This window comes from Trichosurus vulpecula, chromosome 2 (genome assembly GCF_011100635.1).
Source record: "Trichosurus vulpecula isolate mTriVul1 chromosome 2, mTriVul1.pri, whole genome shotgun sequence".
In the NCBI taxonomy this organism is placed as follows: domain Eukaryota; kingdom Metazoa; phylum Chordata; class Mammalia; order Diprotodontia; family Phalangeridae; genus Trichosurus; species Trichosurus vulpecula.
Window position 1 is genome coordinate 84,758,279 of NC_050574.1, and position 23,038 is coordinate 84,781,316.

Sequence of the window (23,038 nt, forward strand, 5' to 3'; positions counted from 1 at the left end):
TTGAGCCCCAATCGTTCAAGGGGGGTGGAAATGATGATAGTGTTCTGTTTACTTATTTTGTGTTATCCTTGCTGTGTTGTTTTATTGTTATGATATTATTGATCCTATGTAATGGATACAAGGATTTAGGGGTGGACATTTGAATTATTAATAATTATTTTGGGGATGATTGATTGAAGAGATTATTTTGCTGGGATCTAGGGGTGGATCGCATTTGAATCGTTAACCAATGTTTAGGAATGTCACTGAATGATATGTTTTGCTTTATTGTGAATGATATGTTTTAGTTTCCTTTGTAATTGGATCACAATGTATGTTCTAGGATACATGGCTGATTAGATTATGTATCCTATAACAAGGGGTGGAGTGTAACCAGAATGGCCTTTGTTTTCTTTGAATGACTCAGCTTACCTCATTGAGCCTCTGGACACTGTGGCTTGCTCTTCCGGGGCAGGAGGCCCGGGGAGCATGCCGGGAAGCAGACAACTTCCTGTGTGATGAGTCATGGGGCTGGCTGAGGGGAGGTGTTAACCTCTACCCTAGGGGGAGGGGCCAACTCAAGAACCAATCAGCCCTGGTCATTCAGGCGGAGCTTGATGATGTCAAAAACCCTATAAGAGGGGAGAGGACAGTTTGAAGAGCTCTCTTTCCTTTTCCGGTTGGAGCCAGAGACAGTTACAGCGACAGTTACAGCGACAGTTACAGCGACAGTTACAGTTACAGTTTCAGCCACAGACACAGCTGAAGCAGGAGCTGCCAGTAGCAGAGCTGACCTACGGGAGGAAGCTGAACAAAGACTTCAGGCCAGTGGGTAATCTTATTACCATCGAGGGGGAAGCATGATCTTGCTTTACGCAATCATGCTTCTCTGTAGCCTCCTGGTTACTCTTGCAAGGCGTACTTATTGGGCCTGGAAGCTTTTGATCAACATATCAAAATGGGGCTGCTGGTTCATGGGTTGGTTACTGTGGAGCCTAAATAAATGTTTTGATTCTTCTGCCTTCTACTTTGAGAGTTTCTTATATCCGGCGATTCCGAACGTTTCAGACATGTTTATGATCCTCTTTGAGATTATAAACTCGGCCCTCCTGTTACAAGGCCACAACCCCGCCCTCCAGTTAAAGAATCCGATCAGAAGGGTACAAAAAACTGATGAGATATAAGTCCCATGTTTATTCAATGTAGTAGCATAGTGAGAGTTGAAATACTATGTTTCCTGGGGAATGAAGACATGGTGGAAAGTTCCAAAGAAGTCCAAAATCAGCGTAGATGATGGGAAATAGGACAAAAGGGAGGAATTTAATAATCAGGGAAAGGTAAACTGGGACAAGCTTGTCAATAGACTTAAATTGTAATTAGAAGAGCAACTATTTTAGAATGGAGGGGACAAGGGATACCTGGAATTTACTGACTATTAGAGAGATTTTTTATGTCTGTTCCTTAGGAGAATCACTTGGGTAGCTAGGAAGAGGATATGAGATGGGAGGGACTTGAAGCAAGCAGAACAAATAGGTATTACAGTTATCTAGAACAGAGGTTTTGATTAGTTCAACTGGAATGATGACTGAGTGAAGAAAATTGGACAGATTCTAGAGACTTTGTGATGAGATGAATAACATGATTTGGCACCTAAGTGAATATGTATTACAGGAAAATTGAAATAGAAAATGATGCCAATCAACTATGCCCAAAGGGCTGCAAAAATGTGCATACCCTTTTACCCAGCAATACCACTTCTAAGGCTATATTCCAAAGAGATCATACAAGTGGGAAAGGAACCTGTATGTACAAAAATATTTCTAGCAACCCTTTTTGTGGTGGTAAAGAATTGGAAATCAAGGGGATGCCCATAAATTGAGGAATGGCTAAACAAATTGTGGTATATAAATGTAATAGAATCCTATTGTGCTATAAGAAATGAGGAGCAGATGGACTTCATTATAACCTGGAATGACTTATATGAACTCATGCGGAGTGAGGGGAGCAGAACCAGTAGATAATTATACACAATTAAAGACACATGGTATCTGGAAGTACTAACTTTGATAGACTTCACTCCTCTCATCAATGCAAGGTTGAAAGACAGCTCCAGAAGACTCATGATGGAAAAAGCTATGCACATCCAAAGAAAGAATTATGGAGTCTGAATGCAGATTGAGCCAAACATTTTGCTCTCTTTTTTCCTTCTTTTTTGGTTTCATTTCTCCTATTCTCATGATTCATTCCATTGGTTATAATTCTTCTTTAGAACTGGACTATTACTTAAATAAGTTCAATGTGAAGGTATATGTAGAACCTACATTGGATTACATGCCATCTTGAGGGTAAAGGGGAGGAGAATGATGGAGAGAAAATTTGGAACCTAATAACTTGCAGAACTGAGTGTTGTAAACTAAAAATAAAAAAAAATTATGAAAAAAGAAAATGACCAATCTGGACAATGGGTAATTACAAGTATATAAGACAGAATATTTACACTTAGTGTATGGTTGTATATCAGTGAGTGTATGTATACCTTTCTTTCTTTTTTTTTTCTTTTGCTTGCTACACTTCATAGTAATAAAGCTCTTATTTGTACTAGCTTCCTGAGTACCAATTTTCTGTAAATGAACGTGGTCTTTGGTTTAACAAATAAAACAATGTCAATTCGTAAGATGTTTAGAGGCCATGCAAGTAGTCTAATAGGTAGTAGATTATGGGAGAAAGGAAATCAGAAGAGGGAGTTAGATAAATATACATAAGCATTATCTGCATATAGATGATAATTTAATACATGGGAATTGATGAGCATCAAGGGGAACAGTCTAGAGAAAGAACACAAGAACAGGGATAGATCTTTTGGGAAACCTCACATATGGTGAGTGTGACAAGGAGACTGAGAGGAGAGAGCAATGTCATGAAAATCTAGACAGGATACTTTATCTAGAGGACGAGAGTAAGTGACAGCATTGAAGGCTGTAGAGAGGAAAGGAACAATAAAGACTGAACAAAAGACCAGTGAGATTTAGCAATTAAAAGCTTATTGGGAACTTTGTAGAAATCAGATTTAAATGATTCAATCTTTTTAAAATTTTAATACTAGGACTTTGGAGTCAAAATGGAGGACTAAACAATCTATCTGACCCCTTGATCTCCCAGACTTCTCCTGGTTAAATATAAAGAAATTTCAGCTGTTGCCATGATTTGAGATACCTAGAATCCAAAAGAAAGTAAACAAACCCGCAAATTGAGTTCTACACTGAGCTCACTCAGCACCCCTCTCCACGTCATGCGGTACAATGCAGCTTCACTAGCAGACTCAAATGGGGCTTGAAACAAAACCCAGTCCCATATACTGGTCTCCCCCCCTTCTTTCCAGTTCAATGAAGATCCTGGCTCCAGGTTCTGGAAGTCTACTCTAGCCAGCACACTTCTGTAGTGCTCCATAAGCTAGAAGGTTGCTGGGGCCACACAACCAGCACTGGGGTGGGCAGTGCTGAGAAAGATCTCTGTAGGAGATCCCAGAACAGACAGAAAGTGACAGGACACATGTCTGGGCTGAAATAGATCCAGAAACTATATCCTATCTCTTTCTTTCCTAGAGCCTCTGTTAATGGAGAGATCAATAATCAATGGCTTGGATGCTTTGCTTTGTAATCACTTATCAATTACAATAATTTTTAAGGTAAGAAGTAATTGCATAATTTCATTAAAAATATAGTCTTGGGTGAAAACCTGTGCGATTGAAACTGCGACATAGTCCCAGGAGAATCCTGTGTTATTTAACCTTAGGAGTGTGAACTTAATAATATAAATGTGTCTCAAATATAATAATTATACCTATAAATTAATCTTTAAACAAAAATGTAATGAGTTGCCCTGGGCTTCTGATGTAAAGGCTGCCCTGTGATGTAAAGGGCTGCTTTTTGATGTAAAGGCTGACCTGCTGAAGCCATCTCAGTGTTCTGAACTCACTGAATTCAGGACTGGCTTTCTTACTATCTCCTTATTTTTTTTTGGAATTTCAATTCAGCTTCCTACACATAGCTTTGCTGTAGACAGACTACTCTGAGTCTGATCTAGTATGCCATGTAAAAGTAAAATAAAACAAAAAAGTTTTTAAAACATTAGAAAATTTCACTGCTAGTAATTATATCCCTTAATCTTTGGACTCATGATCTAACCATAGCACCTCCAGTGCCTTATTACTTTGATTAAAGAGACCCATGCTTAGTGATTTCACAGTGTCCTTTAGCAAGATTTGGGTGTGTAAGGGCAAGGAGATAATGGAGCAGGAGGTGGTTAAAGTGCATATGACTAATGTTTTCTCCCTCTCATTCAGTGCCTCCTCTGCTTCTGATCTATAAATCCCCAGATTGCTGTGGAAGCCCTCCAATATTCTCTGTTCTTTCACCTATTCATAAAGGCAGAATCCACCATTTTAGTTTTGAAAGAGAGCAAAGGGAGGGGAAGGGAGGAAGGAAAATCTGTTATGAAAGAGGGTAAATCTGAGTAATGACAAAAATAAGGGTAGAACTTAGTAAAGATAGTAGTGAAATAACAAATCACAGTGTAATGATGAAAAGGAGACAGAGTTAAGGAGAGCAATAGACAGTGAGGTCTAAAAACATTTATAGAGAAAAGCTAAGGGATAGCAAAGGAATGGATTCAACTGGGGTAGAGGGAGGCACAAAGATTTGAGGGATAGGGTTGAAGAGGGAGAGGAAAATTCCAAGATGTCTAGAATCATATTATATTTCAGGTTAGTCAGGTTACAATAGTCCTTCCTCAATACCCCTTTTACCCATACATCTGCAAGTTGAAATATCTACCCTCAAACCAACTCTCATATTTTTAACCTGGGATCACTCTCCCGTATTTAGGTTTATCCTGAATTTATTGTAATGGTGTCACTACAGATACAGCCGGGACCCAGCCCCAGATGTATGAACATCATTAGGAATTTCTTTACTCCATCAGACCTACTTCGAAGGCAGGCCAGAGAACTAAAAGGGAATGAGCCCTGGGGCTACAAAAGCACTTGGGCAAGTGGTTCAGGTTCTATACTCCAATCTTCCAATATTATACCTGGATATAGGAAAACTATGATGGTGCCATGCAAGCAACCTCCCTACCCCAGCTGGCAAGGAGGAGTAGGACCTCTTGGCTACAGGACCCAAGAGAGCAAGAGACTGTGGACAGAGACAAGAAGGGCTATGAGTAATTCCCTTAAAAAAAAAAAAAAACTACTCTCACAAAAGGAAACCAAAGGTCTCAATGAGCCTTAATAAGGCACCAGGAACCTGAGTTGTCAGGAGAAACTACCTTACAATGATTGTGGTTAATTGGTTCAATTCTTAGGAATTTCTTATAGGAGGTGATTTTGATTCCATGCATTCATGTGGAGTCAATAAAGCAGCTTCATCCGTAGAGGTCTGAGGCTTGCATAGGTGAGACCTGATTTGCTTTTTCTGGACACAAATCCACCAGAGGACCCAGGTATTTTCTCCCATAGCACCATCCCATTCCCCTTCATACACCATTGAAGTGATATCTACCTCTCCTTCAGTCCGGGTTTCATGACAAAGCTGAGGAATGCAGCCTATGCACCAAAATCCCAGGTATCCCAGAATGTCAGCTCTTTAATCCTGAAGCTCTTCTGCTGGGTCAGTTCAGGTGAGCCCAGGTTTGGGTCTGGCAGAGCTCAGAGTTAGAGAGGACCAAAAGTCAGCAACATGGGGGCAGAGTCTCAGAACAGGTGGTCAGTTTAGGCAGGATAGTGTATGCTGGACTTGTGTTCAGGAACGTCTGGGATAGAAGACTGACACTAATTACTGGTTCCTAGTGTAAGTCACTTCAACTATCAAACACTTAGTTTTTCCAACTAAAATATTGAGTGAAGGGAGGTAATAAAAGCTATGGTACCTATTCTTTCATCCTTAAATGAATTAGGGATTATAAAATGCATTGCAGTAAATTAAGTAAATAAGTTAGCTTTTTATCATTTTTGTTATGTTTTAAAGCCTGACATTTGTAAATACTCACGGGGCAGTTGACACTGATATATTCCCATTTCACAGATGATAAAACTGAAAGTAAAAAAAGGATTAATTTAGTTTCCTATTGTCTCACCGCCATACCTAGAGTTAGTCAAGATTTGAAGCAAGTTCTGTCCAGATACTCCATCTACATCAATCAATATGTAAAGATTTCAACAAGCAACTACTAAGTATCACACATTGGGCTAGGTAGTAAACATACGACATATACACATACAATCTTTTATAGAAACAATACATATATCTTACACATATACCTACATACACACACATAAAATATCTTCACACAGATGATCTGCACAGCAGGAGTTTTCCATTTATATGCTCCAGTCAATCTCTAGGCCAGTGAAAAGCAACAAAAGGAACTGCTTGTGCAGCCTTACCCCCTTTCTTGATAAATGCTGTTGCCTCACACCCTGAGATAACCCAAACTCAGGCTAAACCCACACAGAAATGTTTACATACTTGCACTTTTTTCTCAATGATCAACATCTTCCCAATCTAAGATTCCTACTGAATCCCACTCATTCTCACTCCCTGGCTGCCACTGTTCAAACTCTGCACTTAGCACTGTTCCCTCTTTCTCATCCCCCTCAACTGAAACCTCCCCACCAAATTCCCAATTGAAATCTACCCAAACCTTTGAGTGTGCTCTTTGCTATGTCCTGCTCCACAAATAACAATGTTCTTTTATCTTAAGCCTTTTCCTGTTCTGCTCCTTCCATCTTGTTCTCATTGAAACCTTACTCCTAATATAGCTTCCCTGAACCTCCTTTTCACTACTGGGAGAACTTTCACACATACTCTCTCCAACTCACTGGTTTTGGTTGTAGATTTGTAATACTCCTTGCTCTATATCGCCACTTCCAAGTTCTCCATCTATCTCTATAACTCACTAACCTCTCTTCTTTTGGACTCATTTCACAGTGGCTAATAATCTCTTGTCCCATCATGCTTTTTCTATTCTAATCATTCAGAATTGCTGACTGCCATTTAGAAACACTGTTTTCCATGTGCCACCGACTATTCCCTTACTTGCATACTCCTCTATTCATCTCTGCCCTCCCCCAATATCCCATTGCAGTTCTTCATGCACCTTCCATTGTGCTATTTTGTATCCCTACTCAATAGTTATGACAGCAACAGTTTTCTTTCATTGTCAACATTTCCAAATTCTTCCATCTTTTTTTTTTACCGCTTTCTGTCTATAGCTACAGTACTGGTTGTAGTTTTCCTTGTATCCATTGTTTATGGGATGATTCATTTTTTATAGTAGGGGTACTTGGAATATATCTTACTCCTTGTATTATTAATGGGAATGGGAAGATCTTTCCCATCCATTAATAGGCCTGTGTGACCTACCTGAGTCACATGGAAGCCTGAGTCACATGAGCCTATGGTAGGAGGGGCTTGCTGAAAGGATGGAGCAGTAAGTTAGAGTGAGTCAGAGCTGAGAGACAGAGAGAGAGAGAGAGAGAGAGAGAGAGACAGACAGAGAGAGAGAGACAGAGAGAGAGCAGAGCAAACTGGCGTGAGTGAGGGAAGTAGTGATTTTGCTTAAGGGAGTTTGTTGGGAGGCCTGATGGAGGGAAGGCTTGGGGGTGGCAGTGCCCCCTGAATTGATAATGTGTATAGATTTCATGGTTGCTGTGATGGATTTGGCTTTCTGGTGTTTTAATAAATGTCTTAGTTTCATCTTCCATGGAGAGAGTCTATTGTATCTTGCGATTCAGACCTGGGAATGTGCTGGCATATTCATGGTGGACGCTGTGGGTATCACCTTGGTGATATAATCTCCCTGTCACTTCTAGACTCTCGCTCCATTACCATCTTTCATCCACCTTTCCTTCTTTGACATTCATTTTATCCAAACTTATTTCACAAAGTTTCTGGTAGCTGTTATCTAACCACCCTCAGGTGTCCCTACATATTTCTGTGACTTCAGTGAATTGTTGAGAGTCTTTCTCTCCATCTGAATTTCTGTAAGAGATACAATCTACCTCAAGCTCATTAATTTCTCCATTTCTCCATATAGTCAATGCCCTTGATCTATTCCTTCATGCAAACCCAGTTACAAATATAGATTTTCCTAAATTTGTTCTTGTCACCAGCCGCAAGTGATGTATTTTCATGTTCACAAAGTTGGCTTCCATTAACATGCTCCTGAATTGAGTTAGAGACTGACTGATTGACTGGTCTAAGGGGGTTGGTCCCTGAATGAGGAAATAAGAAGACTGGATCATATTTAATGATGGGTGATTAGTATAATAGAAAATAATAATTTCTCTCAATTCATCATTATGATTAGAATTCCTTATGCTACTCTTATAGAAGCTTGTTCACTCAGCCTCTCTTTCACCTTACAATTCCCTACAAATATCATGATTTACCTGGTGAGAAAATGTGGATTTTACTACATTGCACTTAATATCTGCTCCTTCACACTGATTTCTCTTATTTATTTAAATGTTATTTAAGTCTTTACCCCAGCTATTTTTCATTTATAAGTTATCTTGGTTTCTATTTTTACCAATCATGATAGTCTTTTTCTGTTTTGTTTTAATAAACTCTAATCATATAGTATTTTATTTCATTTACTTACTCTGTCCAGCATAACTGTACTTATTTCCATTTTTTGTGTTTTGTTGTTGGCTGTATTCTCAAGTCAAATATACTGCTCACATTTTGGCAGGAGGCTAAAAGGAGGGAGCAGGAATGCTTCCTTTTTGCTTAGTGTCCATATTTCCTCATTAGCATCAGCTGTGCACTTTCCATCATGCTCCCATGTCAGGTACCTTCTTCCCTCACCCCATGGCATCTTGGTTTTCAGCTCCCTTTTATGTGTTGTCTTCCCATATTAGAATGCAAGCTCCTTCAGCACAGAGACTGTCTTAATTTTTATTTGTCTCCCCAGCACTTAGCATGGTGCCTTCTACACATTAATTCTTTAATAAATGTTTATTGATTGATTCATTATGCTCAATTTGAGGTCCACTATGACTGACTTTCTTGTTGTTCTTGCCTTTATACTAGGAGGCTTCAACCTGCAGATACCCACTCAGAACCCTAAACTTGTAGTTACTTCACTTACTCATTTCTCGTGATACTATTTTACCCCATCTTAGCTACAGAAAAAGATGGTTATATCCACTTACCACTTCTATATTTATGAACTCTGATTTTTTAAATCTCATTACAATTTTGATATTTCCCTTGATTCTTAAATCTCCTCATAGGTCCCCTGTTAAATATATACTCCACTGCTGAATATTGTTTACAAAAGTCTACTACTCCTTTACCAATATACTTATCAAGGACTCTCTTGGTTTGTGTTTAAATGACTGATAAAGATTTTTGTAGGTTGGAAAGAATATAGGCTGATTGTTATTGATATTCTCTTAGTCTTTATTTTTGTTTCTGATGAAGTTCACAATCCCTAGGAATATGGGATAAAGAAATAAATGAGTAGTCTGTCATTTGAGAGATGTTCTGTTTGTGAGCCTCTATTTTCTCAGCCTTTTAAGTGTAGCCAGCACAAATCAGTATGTAAATGTAATTCTCACCCCAATAGACAGAGTAAATTCTGTGTCAAAAGGACAGAAAGAGATTCCTTCCAAAGTTAAAACTTCCTTGAGTAATTTACATGAAAAATCTCTGCTTGGACCAGAAGAAAGAGTACATCTGTATAAAAATATTTATAGTAACTTTTTTTGTATTGCCAAAAAAACCTACAAAGTAACTTGAGGACAGTTGGAACAAAGCATGGTGTATTAAATTAACAATATACACTTATAGCTGTAAGAAATGATGAAAAAGATAGTTTCAAAAAAATTTCTTGTTACAAATATACATAGTTTGGAAAGACAACTTTCCACATCAGTTACGTCTTAGTGTTTAAGATAGAAAATACATATGCATAGAGAATTGCCTTTATTTCACCTCAGAAAGAAGAGGTAAAAGAAAGGAATTACAAGAGTCCTTAAATTGGGAAACAAGCATCTGTTAAGTTCTTAACGAGGTGTCAGGCACTGTGCTAAGCACTTTATAAACATTATTTCATTTGATTTCCAAAACAACCCTGAAAGGTAGGTATTACTGTCACCATTGTACATTTAAGGAAACTGAGGCAGAGTGCTTAAATGCATTTCCCAAAGTCACATAGCTGATAACTATCTGAGTCCATATTTAAATGTAGGTATTCCTGACTTTAGGCCCAGGGCTTTGTCATTTGCACTGTCTGCTTTTCTTGTTCTGTTGTGACATTCAGTCCTGTCTGTTCATGGGTGGGGGGGTGGGGTGGAGGGGATTGGCAAAAATACTACAGTGTTTTTCTTCTTCAATGGAGTAAGGCATATAGAAATTATATGATTTCCTCAGGGTCACACAGCCAGCAAGTATATGTATTTTAAACTATATTTGAACTCAGATCTTCCTAACTCCAAACCTAGTGCTCTAACCATTAAGTCACTTAACCACCTCTGATCTGCACTATCTAGCTACCTCTAGTTGATACCCAAATACAGAGGGAACTCAAAATTTCATAAGAACAAATAAACAGATCCATAAACTGCATAAAATACTCACAGCAGTTCGCTCAGAAGGAAATGAACTCAACATCACCATTTGGACTGGTATTTCTCAATTATCTATAATTTGCCTTCACTATTATGTACTGAGTTCTGTAGCTAGAAATGCCTGCCATTTGTATCCTGTTAATTTTTGGCTGTACTATTAAATATTTGACACTCTTAATGATTCTCCATATTTCACCAAAGAATTAGCTCAGCACTCTGAATACTGAGTACTCTGTTAGCAAAGGCATTTTTTAAAAAGTGTATATAAGAAGAAAATCTGACTAGGACACATAAGTAATTTTTACAGTCATATTCTTCCCCCAAATGAAATATGACTGGCCAATTTAAAGTCATATATTTATGGTAAAGAGACAAAGAATTAATTGGGAGTTCTAAAAGTTGAATGATAAATGAAATGTAGCATAATTAAGGTAGAAAGAGATACAAGTTTAGAAGATTTATGATTCTGTATTATGGGACTAAGTGATGGAATTGTGATTGGAACATTCTAGGAATAAATTGTCCAAGCCAATCAGGTGTTTTACATTAACATTTTTTCCTTCAAGAACACCACATATGTTCATGAAGTGAGTGATGGAATGGACAGAAGAGGTTTGCATAAAAGAGACATTCTTCATTCTAGATTTGAGAGAAGGTATGTAAAGTTCGAGATTTTGTTCAAGTTTTACCCCAGGTTGAGAGAGAAAAGACTGAATAACAAATGGATAATTAGCCTGTTGGGACAGGTAGAGATAATGTGGATGGACCCCACCCAGCCCTGTATGAGCAACGCATGAAATGTTTACTGGTGTTGATGTAGCACACACTAAAATGCATATTCTTTTTTAATGAGGCCTATGGAAGACAGAGAGGAAACATTAAAAATCCTTAGTGATACTTGGTGTTTAAAAAATTATTCTCTTTTTTTGTAGTTTTGTTTTTTTTTCTTTCTTATGGTTCCCCCCATTTGTTCTAATTCTTCTATACAACATGACTAATGTGAAGGTGTTTAATAAGAATGTATATGTGGAGCATATATCGGATTGCTTCTGTCTTGGAGGCAGGGAGGAAGGTGGAGAAAGTTTAAAACTTATGGAAGTGAATGTTGAAAACTAAAAACAAATAAATTAATTTGTTAAAAAAAGATTTACTGACTAGGAAAGCAACTTAAACCTAAATAATAAAAATCACATTCTTAGACTACTAATATTTAGGGGGGCAGATAAGACATGATTCTAGCTGTGTACTTCTTACTCTCACAATAAAACAGAGCAGTTAGCCTCATACCCCCTTCTCCCACTCCTTTCAGGCAGGATTCAAGGTTTAATTTTGAGAGAGGTACACAAGAAGCCAGAAATATCTATCAATGACTTCTTGCAAGTCACATTTAAACAACTCACGCAAAAACAACATGAGTAGCACATAACCCTTAAGTACATATATGTGCGTAATATAAATTTCATATCATATATATGTGTATGTGTGTGTATTATACACATACATGTAATTGTAAAATTTACAAAATTGTTCAGTGTATTCTTGCAGAAAAGACTGAGTGATCAAGACTAGTGAACTATACAGTTAAGTATATTCAGAACAATTTAAATGACTGAACCCAAATTATACTCATTAATGGATTCATATCGGTCTGAGGGGTAATTGCTAGAATACCCTAGGAGATATATACAGATAGATAGGTAGATAGACAGACAGATGTGTATATGTGTTTTATATGTATATATATATATATGCATATGTACATACATACACATTTATGGGGGTATATGTGTATATATATGTGTGTGTATATATTTGTGTCTATATATGTATATATGCATGCATGTATGTGTATATGTGCATACATACATTCCTGTACTCATATATACATATACATACCAGAGTTAGCTGGCCAGGTGAGAGAGGGGTTTCCCAACCTGGCAGCTCACTTTTGCTCTTGTCTTGATGCTACAAGGGAAGAAAGTGAGAGTTCAACAGGCAAAGCTTTTGTATACATACTAAACTAAGTCTCAGTAGCCAACTAAAAGGATTTGTTTTTCTTTTACTACCATGGAAATAGGAAGAAAAGAAACAGAAGGCCAAGATGGTGGCTGGAAAGCAGGGACTAGCATGAGCTCCCTGCCGAGTCCCTCCAAAAACCTATAAAAATGGCTCTGAACAAATTCTAGAACTGCAGAACCCACAAAACAGCAGAGGGAAGCAGGGCTCCAGCCCAGGACAGCCTGGATGGTCTCTGGGTGAGGTCTATCCTGCACAGAGCTGGGAGCAGAGCAGAGCCCAGAGTGAGCGGTGCAGACCAATGAGACCAGGCGCCGGGTGGAATGTGCCCTAGCGCCCTGAATCAGTGAGCTGCAGCAGTTACCAGACTTCTCAACCCACAAACACCAAAGACAACAGAGAAGGTTAGTGGGAAAAGCTGTGGGAGTGGAAGGAGTTCCCTGTTCGGCTACCGCTCCAAGGACAGTGGAGGTGAGGCAGCTACAGAAGTATAGCTGCAGTTGCTTCCAGCCACAGGCCCACCTAGTGGGAGGAATTAAGTGGCAGATCAGAGCACGAGTGAAGAGCCTGCTGAAGATCTAAGTCCAGTCCGGGTTGGGGGTTCTTGGGGAAGGACTAGTGCTGGTGCAGCAGAGCTGGAGCATGCCCCCAGGCTTGGAACATAGTTCTCTAAACTCTACAAGCAGTCATACCCCACTGAAAAACTCAACGGTCAAATTAGTTGGCTGGGAATATGGCCAGGTAGCGAAAATGCACCCAGACTCAGTCTCAGACTTTGGATTCTTTCTTTGGTGACAAAGAAAACCAAAACATACAGCCAGAAGAAGTTAACAAAGTCAAAAAGCCTACAACAAAAGCCTCCAAGGAAAACATGAACTGGTCCCAGGCCATGGAAGAGCTCAAAAAGGATTTGGAAAAGCAAGTTAGAGAAGTAGAGGAAAAATTGGGAAAAGAAATGAGAAGGATGTGAGAAAACCATGAAAAACAAGTCAATGACTTCCTAAAGGAGACCCAAAAAATACTGAAAAATATACTGAAGAAAACAACACCATAAAAAATAGACTAACTCAAATGGCAAAAGAGCTCCAAAAAATAAATGAGGAGAAGAATGTCTTGAAAGGCAGAATTAGCCAAATGGAAAAGGAGGTCCAAAAGACCACTGAAGAAAATGATACCTTAAAAATTACATTGGAGCAAGTGGAAGCTAGTGACTTCATGAGAAATCAAGATATTATAAATCAGAACCAAAGGAATGAAAAAATGGAAGACAATGTGAAATATCTCCTTGGAAAAACCTCTGACCTGGAAAATAGATGCAGGAGAGAGAATTTAAAAATTATTGGACTACCTGAAAGCCATGATCAAAAAAAGAGCCTAGATATCAGCTTTCAAGAAATTATCAAGGACAACTTCCCTGATATTCTAGAGCCACAAGGCAAAATAGAAATTGAAAGAATCCACAGATCGCCTCCTCAAATAGATCCCAAAAAGAAATCTCCTAGGAATATTGTCGCCAAATTCCAGAGCTCCCAGATCAAGGAGAAAATATTGCAAGCAGTCAGAAAGAAACAATTTGAGTATTGTGGAAAAACAATCAGAATAATACAAGATCTGGCAGCTTCTACATTAAGAGATCAAAGGGCTTGGAATACGATATTGCAAAGGACTGACTAAAGTTGAACTGTTCTGTTTACATTCCTACATGGAAAGATGATGTGTATGATTCATGAGACCTCAGTATTAGGGTAGCTGAGGGGAATATGCATATATATATATATGTTTATGTATATATATGTATAAGTGAATGTGTATGTATGTATATATGTGTGGGTATACATATATATATATATATATATATATATATATATATATATATATATATATATATATATATATATGGAGAGAGAGAGAGAGAGAGCACAGGGTGAGTTGAAGATGAAGGGAAGATATCTAAAAGAAATAAAATCAAATTAAGGGATGAGGGAGGAATATATTGATAGAGGGAGATAGGGAGAGATAGAATGGGGTAAATTATCTCCCATAAAAGTGGCAAGAAAAAGCAGTTCTGTAGGAAGAGAAGAGAAGGCAGGTGAGGGGGGAATGAATGAATCTTGCTCTCATCGGATTTGACCTCAGGAGGGAATACCATACACACTCAATTGGGTATCTTACCCCACAGGAAAGAAGGAAGAAGATTAAAAAAGGGGGGATGACAGAAGGGAGGGCAGATAGGGGTGGAAGTAATCAAAAACAAACACTTTTGAAAGGGGACAGGGCCAAGGGAGAAAATTCAATAAAGGAGGATAGGTTAGGAAGGAGCAAAATATAGTTAGTCTTTCACAACATGAGTATTGTGGAAGGGTTATAAATAAAGATACACATGTGGCCTATGTTGAATTGCTTGACTTCTTAGGGAGGGTGGGTGGGAAGGGAAGAAGGGAGAGAATTTGGAATTCAAAGTTTTAAAAACAGATGTTCAAAAACAAAAAAAAAGTGTTTTGCATGCAACTAGAAAATAAGATACACAGGCAATGGGGCACAGAAATTTATCTTGCCCTACAAGAAAGGAAGGGAAAAGGGGATGGGAATGGAGTGGGGTGACAGAAGGGAGGGCTGCCTGGGGAACAGGGCAACTAGAATGTATGCCATCTTGTTGTGGGGGGAAGGGTAGAAATGGGGAGACAATTTGTAATTCGAACTCTTGTGAAAATCACTGCTGAAAACCAAATATATTAAATAAATAACTACCAAAAAAAAGAAAAGAAACTTAAGATTCCTGTCAGTGTACTGAAGTGGGGAGAAGGCTCTCTCCTTATGAATACGATGTGCAGGATCACCAAGCAACACATAGACTTGAACTAGGTAGGACATATTGTGCATGCTTTAAGGACTAAGGGCCTTTATTAAACAGTCCCCTATTAAGGAGTGCAAAAGCATTTAAATTTCATATAAACTAAATTATTTCACATTTTTTATCACCTCTATCCTTGGTTTATTAACTTTCCTTCTGCTACACTGTGGTCTTTTTCTAGAAGTCTTAGATACTGCCTACTTTTTGCAGAGCACCATAAAAAGGATTTATTTTAGAGGCAAAGGTACATTTAGTAAAGAGTGATTAAGTTAGTAATAAAGATATTGTAGATATTACATTGATTATTGTTTTAAACAAGGTGTCAGACTGTTTCTAAGTCAAATGTGGCTTTTTATATGTGCTACTAATTTATAAATTTATAGCAATGTAGAGTGGAGTATGTTCTATATTCTTGCTTCTCTCATTTATCCACACTGGTAGAAAGCCTCACTTCTGGATGAACAAAGAGAGGAATGGAGATATTTATTGATTTTAAAATGAGAAGACTCTAGAACTAGTTTCCCTGCTGTCTGTATCACTTCAGTTAGTCCATATGTCTCCTTTCTTGCCTTTCTTCTGATCCTCTTGTCACCCTTTTCCTTCCTGATGACCTTTGGGTATTTCCATGTTTCCCTCCATAATAAAACTATTTTTCTCAAAGGTGTGTGAGGAAATATCATATCAGAGGGGGAAGTATGCTACAGTGCAGGGGTGGGGAACCTGCAGGCTTGAGACCACCTGTAGCCTAGTAGCTCCTTGGTTACAGCCTTTTAACTGAGTCCAAGTTTTACAGAACAAATGCTTTTATTAAGGGTATTTGTCCTATGAAGTTTGGATTTAGCAAAAGGGCACACTTGAGGATCTTTAGGGCCACATGTGGCCTTGAGGTTGCTGGTTCCCCACCCCTAGGATAGGGAAAAGAATACTATAATACAGAATCAAAGGACAATCTCAGTTCCCAACATGCCTCTGCTACTTACTCCAATGTATGGCACTAGGAAAGATACAACCTCAATGAGCCTCCAGTTCCTTATCAATAAAGACAATCTTAGACTAGAGGACAGTCTGAAGTATACTACAACTATAAGTACAAGACTTATGCTCATATCTTTGACCATATCTTTATAGCAATACTGCTGTGTGAAAATGGCTAGTGGAATTTCAGGTCTTAGATTGCCACTTCAAACCATAAACAAATAACTTCTGTCCTTTTTGCTTCAGTGTCCTTATCTTTATAAAAGGAATAATCTCCATTCAATTTACCTCAATGAGAGGTGATATACTGTAGGGGATAGACTTCTGGATTTTCAGTTGGGGCAACCTGGGTTTACAACCTGCTTCTTAACACTTGTCACTTCTGAACTAGAGGCAAGTCATCTAACCTCTGTAAAATTTGAACAATAACTGTAGTGCCTATCTTAAAACATCATTGTGGGGATCAAATGAGACAATATATGCGAAACACTTTGCAAACTTTTAAACACTTCTATAAATACCAGTTATTATTGTGAGAATCATATTAATGTAATTATATTCCCAGCCTATGTAAAGTGCCTGTAAGAGGTGAGATACTAAGGCAGAAGTTGATAAAAGAGAGGGAGAGGGGAAAGATTTGGGGTGAGAGAAAAACATTTGTATATGTAGTTAACTTGATCCTCAGAATAGTCAGTCATTTAACATTTATTAAATGCATGCTTTGTGCCATTGTGCTAACACTGAGGATACAAAGAAAGGAAACAAAATAAAACAAAACAAAAACAAGAGCCCTCTGATCTCAAAAAGCTACAGTCTAATCAGAGAGACCATATATAAACACCTGTGTATAAACACAATCCATACAGGATAAATTGGAGAGAAGTCTCAACTCTTAAAGTTTATTACAGACACTTCAAATTTGATTCTCTCTCTAGCAATTAACCAATAAACATAGCTCTTCAACTGATGTCAGCAAACCCTTTGTCATCTCTATTTGGGGTGATCAGAGTGATTATCTCATGAAATATTAGATTAAGGGAAGGAATAGTGCATGCCCACTTTTGTAGAAATGAATTACTAATAGTAGACTGGGTTTTACTCTTATTTTCGCCTTTGGTCTTCTACTCTCATCCAGATTTAGGACAATAAAAGTGATTATAATAGATCAATTCTTTGCTGGGATTCTCCTCCTCATCCTCTTCATCTTTTTCCTCCTTCTCTTTGTGGTCTTGTTTGGTCTCCTATATTTACTTGAAAGCAGACAGACACCTCCGTGGTGCCAGCAGTTGGAGGATCCTACGACGTATCTGTTTAGTCTTGACACTATAGATGATGGGGTTGAGCACAGGAGGCACTAGGAGGTAAATATTGGCCATGAAGATATGAACAAGAGGGGAGGAGTGCTTGGCAAATCGATGTATTATGGACAGCCCAATCATGGGCACATAGAGAATGAGGACAGCGCAGACGTGGGAGGCACATGTGTTGAGGGCCTTGAGGCGTTCCTCTCGGGATGCAATGCTCAGCACAGAATGGAGGATATAGATGTAGGACATGATGATTCCTAGGGAGTCCACCCCCCAGAAAAATATAACCAAAGCTAGACCATACATGGTATTGAAGGTGGTGTCAGCACAAGCCAACCTAATCATATCCTGCTGTAGACAGAATGAGTGGGAGAGTTCATGAGAGTCACAGAAAGGATACCACAAAAGGTGGATGAGCAAAGGTGGTAAGAGGGCAGTACTTCTAAGAAGTAAAACCAGTCCTGTGCAAATAATGCGCCGAGGGGTGAGGATGGTGGCATACCTCAGAGGATTACAGATTGCCACATAGCGGTCAAAGGCCATAGCAAGGAGTACAGCTGATTCCATTAGTGACAGAGAGTGGATGAAGAACATTTGGGTCACACAGGCATCAAAGGTGATCTCATTGGCATTGAACCAGAAGATCCTGAGTACAGTGGGCAATGTGGAAAGGGACATACCCATATCAGTAAGGGACAGCATGGCGAGAAAGTAGTACATGGGCTCATGGAGGTTTGGGTCAGTCCTAATGATGTGAAGGATGGTGCTATTACCAACTATTGCAATCAGATAAAGGAGACAGAAGGGGATGGAAATCCAGCAGTGAGCTGCCTCATAACCAGGGATGCCTGTGAGGTAGAATATGGAGGACAGTACATTACTGTCATTGGTGTTGGCCATGGAGTTGTTGAGTTGTTCCATTGTTTCATGATCGTATCTCATACCCTCAAGCCTCTGGAAAGGAAGGAAGAAATATGTATGTGTATATATATATATATATATATATATATATATATATATATATATATATATATATATATATATATTTAGTCTTAGTCATGCAGAAGCCCGGATATGTTCTTAAAGGTGTAATCACTTACATATATAAGATACTTTATATGTTCCAAAGCATTCTCCCATCCATTTTGTCACCTGATCCTCATAAGAGTCTTCTGAAGTAGGTTAGAGCATAAATCATTTGACATATGAGAAAGTTGAGGCAGAGAGAGGTTAAGTGAGTTGCCCAAAGTCACTCAGCAGAGACAGGATGTTGATATTGTCACTCCCAAAAGGAGACCCCTTTTATTAAAATCAAAGTTCTTTGTACAATTGTCTACATGAAAAAAAATGTCGCAAGTATTCACAAAACCCTAAAAAAGAAGAGAGTCTAAATTTATGTCTGATGCAGTTAGAAAAGAAAGTCAGAGAGAAAAAGAACATAGATACTACTGAACAATTAAGCACTATGTTGAATAAATGAATATTTCACATTATACACAAAATAAGAGTAAATTAGAATGTGGGTGAAAAGAGAGTTGTCAGAGCTGACAAGCTATAGGAAATTATCCTTATTCTTCTCTTTCATAGGTATAGTACCCCAGAGGAGGTTGGTTTTTAGAGACATTCCACGAAACTGAGCCTTAGAGATAGCTAAGTGAACTTGCCCTCACTGTTTGCTCTATCCAAGCTGTAATCACCATCCCCTGCTTGTGAAATTCCCTCCCTTCATACCAGGTTCCTCTTGCCTCACTTCCACTTTTTTAATAGACTATTATCACCTTCTCTACTCCTATTACCATCATCACCACTGTCTTAGAGAGTTTCCTGGGATGCTGTTAGGTTACATTTGCATGATCGCACATTTAAGATATTTTAGAAACAGCTATTAAATCCAGATTTTCCTAACTAAGACCAACTGTTTATCCATCAAACTTTGTTTCACTTTGGGGTGGGGGTGGGGAGAGGTGAGAAAGGAACAGCTAAAATAGTTACTTCAAAATTGAAAATGTTCTGAATTTTCTGCCCAGGAAAGCCTAGTCAGGGAAGTCTGCCATCAGGAGTGGAGGCTATCTTGCTTCCTCCAGAACTGGCCTTTCACACTTCCAGCATTAATCACTTTAAACAATATCCTAATAGCATGGGAAACAGCAAAACAACAGACCTGGCATCAGAGAACTAATTCTTTATTGTCCCTATATCTAATTCAGTATTTATTACCCAGCAGGTGTCCCTGGGGAAAATTGGAACTGAGGAGGGAACAGAGAGCATCCCCATTGTGTTCAATGATGTCACCATTTGTGTCATTCTGCAAGCCCCTACATATTTCTTACCTTCCAACTATCATCAGCTTCATTCTCTAACAAAATCAATCACACAAAAGTATTAAGGTCTAGTTGTTCGAGACCTCTTTGCAGCAGAATTTATAAGAGATGCCTGGAGAAGACAGTGTTTATTTGATCACCCCAGAGAAAGGCATTGTTAAGTAGAAGAAGCACTGAACTGGAAGCCAGAGGACAAGAGTTCTAATACCAATTCTGATGCATGCTACTCCTATGACCTTCACTTCACCAGCCTCAGCATTAGTTTCCTCATTTGTGAAATGAGAGAGTTGGAACAGTTAATCTCTAAGATCTCCTCCAGCTCTAAATCTTAGATACTAAGATATGGCTATATGAGCTCTTGACAGGAATATGGCAGAGGGGATTCTTGATCAGATCCAAATTGGACTAGATGCTCTCGGAGGCCCCTTCCAGCCCTAAGATTCTATGATTCTGCAAATTCAAATGAATGGTGCTAAAAGGAAGATGAGGCAGCTTGAAGGCCCAGTGGGTAGAGTATGATGCCTGGAATCAGGAAGACCAGGGTTCAAATACAACCTCAGACAATTACTAGCTTTTTTCCCCTGGGCAAATAAACTCAGTCCTGTTTGTATCAGTTTCTTCATCTGTAAAGTGAGCTGGAGAAGGAAATGGCAAACCACTCCCATATTTTTGCCAAGAAAATCCCAACTTGGGTTGCAAGGAGTCGGATACGACTGAAATGACTCAAGAACAACAACAATAAGAACAAAAGGATGACTTTTCAGGCAGTGTGGCAGGCATAGGGAATCTGTTTTAGTAGTTCAGAGGTAGGGGGTGGGACATCTGCACTGAGTTTATTGCGCAATATACTTTTGGGGTCACTACTAAATACAGTTATCCCTTTTACGTCATGGGGGTTAGGGACACAGCCTCCCCAAGATCTGCATCAAATTTTTGACCCTCCCTCAGTACCAGAGAAGAAATTTGATTTTTTTTTCCTTTTCTTTTATGGGGTATTTATAGTACCTTATTGTAAAATTTGGGTTGATTTTATACAATACCATACATTTATTTCATGCATTTCTGAGATTCTAATCTCCTTCAGTGTCTTCTGCTGACCTTTGTGTGTCACCTGTGGCTTCAGCAAAACTTTCAAAAAATTCCCATTTAATTTCTTATGCCAACTGGCTATATATCAAAACTGCAATGTGAGAAAACTGTATTCCTAATGGGAGATGACATTGAGTCAATAAAAACTGTCTCAGAGCAGTGGCATCACTCTGGTTCAGTCTCAAGGAGAATAGATTATGAGTGTTGGGGTCATAAAAAAGAAGCCATGGCCCCCTTTCTTCTTTTGTCAGGTGTTCCTGAGTCCTACATTCTGAACCACGTGGAGAACAAGAAGCACCCTGGCACTAGGAAAATATCAAAACACCTGGTGTCTGGGGACTTGGGTTCAAACCCTGGTTAAGACATTTAATAGCTTTGCAACTACAAGATTTTTGCATGGAAGGGACCTCAGAGATCATCTAATTTAGCTCCCCTTTTACATAGAAGCAAACTAAGGTTCAAGAAAGGCAATGTGATTTGCCCATAGTCGCTTAAGTAATAGGTGAAAAAGCCAGGATTTAAATACAAAATTACTGACTCCAAGCACTCTATCCCTTTTCACTCCTCCAACCACTTCACTTCAGTTTCCTCCTTTATAAAAAATGAAGGTATTAATAATGGTGTTGGAGGCAGGTAGGTGGCACAGTGGAGAGAATGCCAAGTCCGGAGTCAGGGAGACTCATCTTCTTGATTTCAAATGTAGCCTCAGACACATACTAGCTGTGTGACTCTGGGAGCTTAAGTCACTTAAACCCATTTGCCTCAGTTTCATCATTTGTAAAATGAGCTGGTGAAGTAAATGACAAACCACTCCAGTATCTTTGCCAAAAAAAACCCAATGGGGTCATGAAAAGTCAGACACGAATGAAAACTGAACGACAATGACAAAAATGCCTGTGATATCTATTTCCAAAGGTCATTGTGGTCCATGTAATTCTTAAATGCTAAAAAAAAAACAGAAATGCAAAATTGTTTTACTGCCCCTTCCTCTGGTAACCACCAGATTTCCCTAATTCCTATATTCGAGGATATAATCACAGGAAATTGCCTCCTCCCTCCAAATCTCTACTCTTCCCTTCCCAAAGTAAACTCACTCTGTACACAGACAGTGGCTCTTCTTCCCCTTCCAGACCACAGATTCTAAGTATAAGGTTCTTCTGGTTTGAGTCTGTGCTAGAATACATAATAGAGCTTATATGGCCTATTAACGTCCCCAGAGAAACTGGGGCGGGGGAGAGAAGACAACCTGGGGGACTTCTATTACTTTGAGTCCCCTGGTTGGGAATAGTTTCATGACCTGGAATGCAGGGAACAAACAGTAATCATAGGGAAAAAAGGTATGGCCCTACGAGAAGTGGTGGTTAGCCTGAGGCTGGGAGTGGAAATATGAACTGGCCAAACGAGAGTACTCTGATCTTCACAAGCATATACAGAATTGTATAGACAAACCCCAATGTTTGTCTCCAGGGATGCCATCTGTCAAGATCTCATCTCTACCGATGTCATTCTGTTCATGCTCAGGGCAGAAGTCTTTGAACTACCTCCAGGTCTGCAGCCTAAATTATTTTCCTGTTTTTCCTATTGACAACCTGTATGACTTTAGAGTAAAAGGGTGATTCCACAAAAGAACTAGATGTCTATTTTATTTTTTCCCTAGAATGTACCATGAAAATGGGAACTGCTACCCTCCAATTCAGCTATACATTTTCATAAAGATTTAGATTTAATGAGATAATTTACATAAAGCATTTTGTAAGACGTAAAGGGCCATAACAATGCAAGCTCTAATGATCATTTAATTTTTACTCTCTCTTTTCTCTCTTCTTCTTTCTCTCCCTCCTTCTCCCCTCCACTCTCCTTCTCCTCT

The 23,038-nt window shown here is 38.8% G+C and overlaps 1 protein-coding gene across 1 annotated transcript; it reads right to left on the reverse strand.

Moving 5' to 3' along the window:
• Positions 1-13,953: 13,953 nt before the first annotated feature.
• On the reverse strand, positions 13,954-18,661 carry LOC118838955 (olfactory receptor 51L1-like; the record flags this gene model as incomplete). The annotated part of the gene is made up of 2 exons (XM_036746336.1): positions 17,758-18,661; positions 13,954-13,976 (listed from the first exon to the last, which is right to left on the reverse strand). Coding segments are annotated over exons 1-2 (927 nt in total), but the record flags the coding sequence as incomplete, so codon positions are not given.
• Between the last annotated feature and the right edge of the window lie 4,377 nt (positions 18,662-23,038).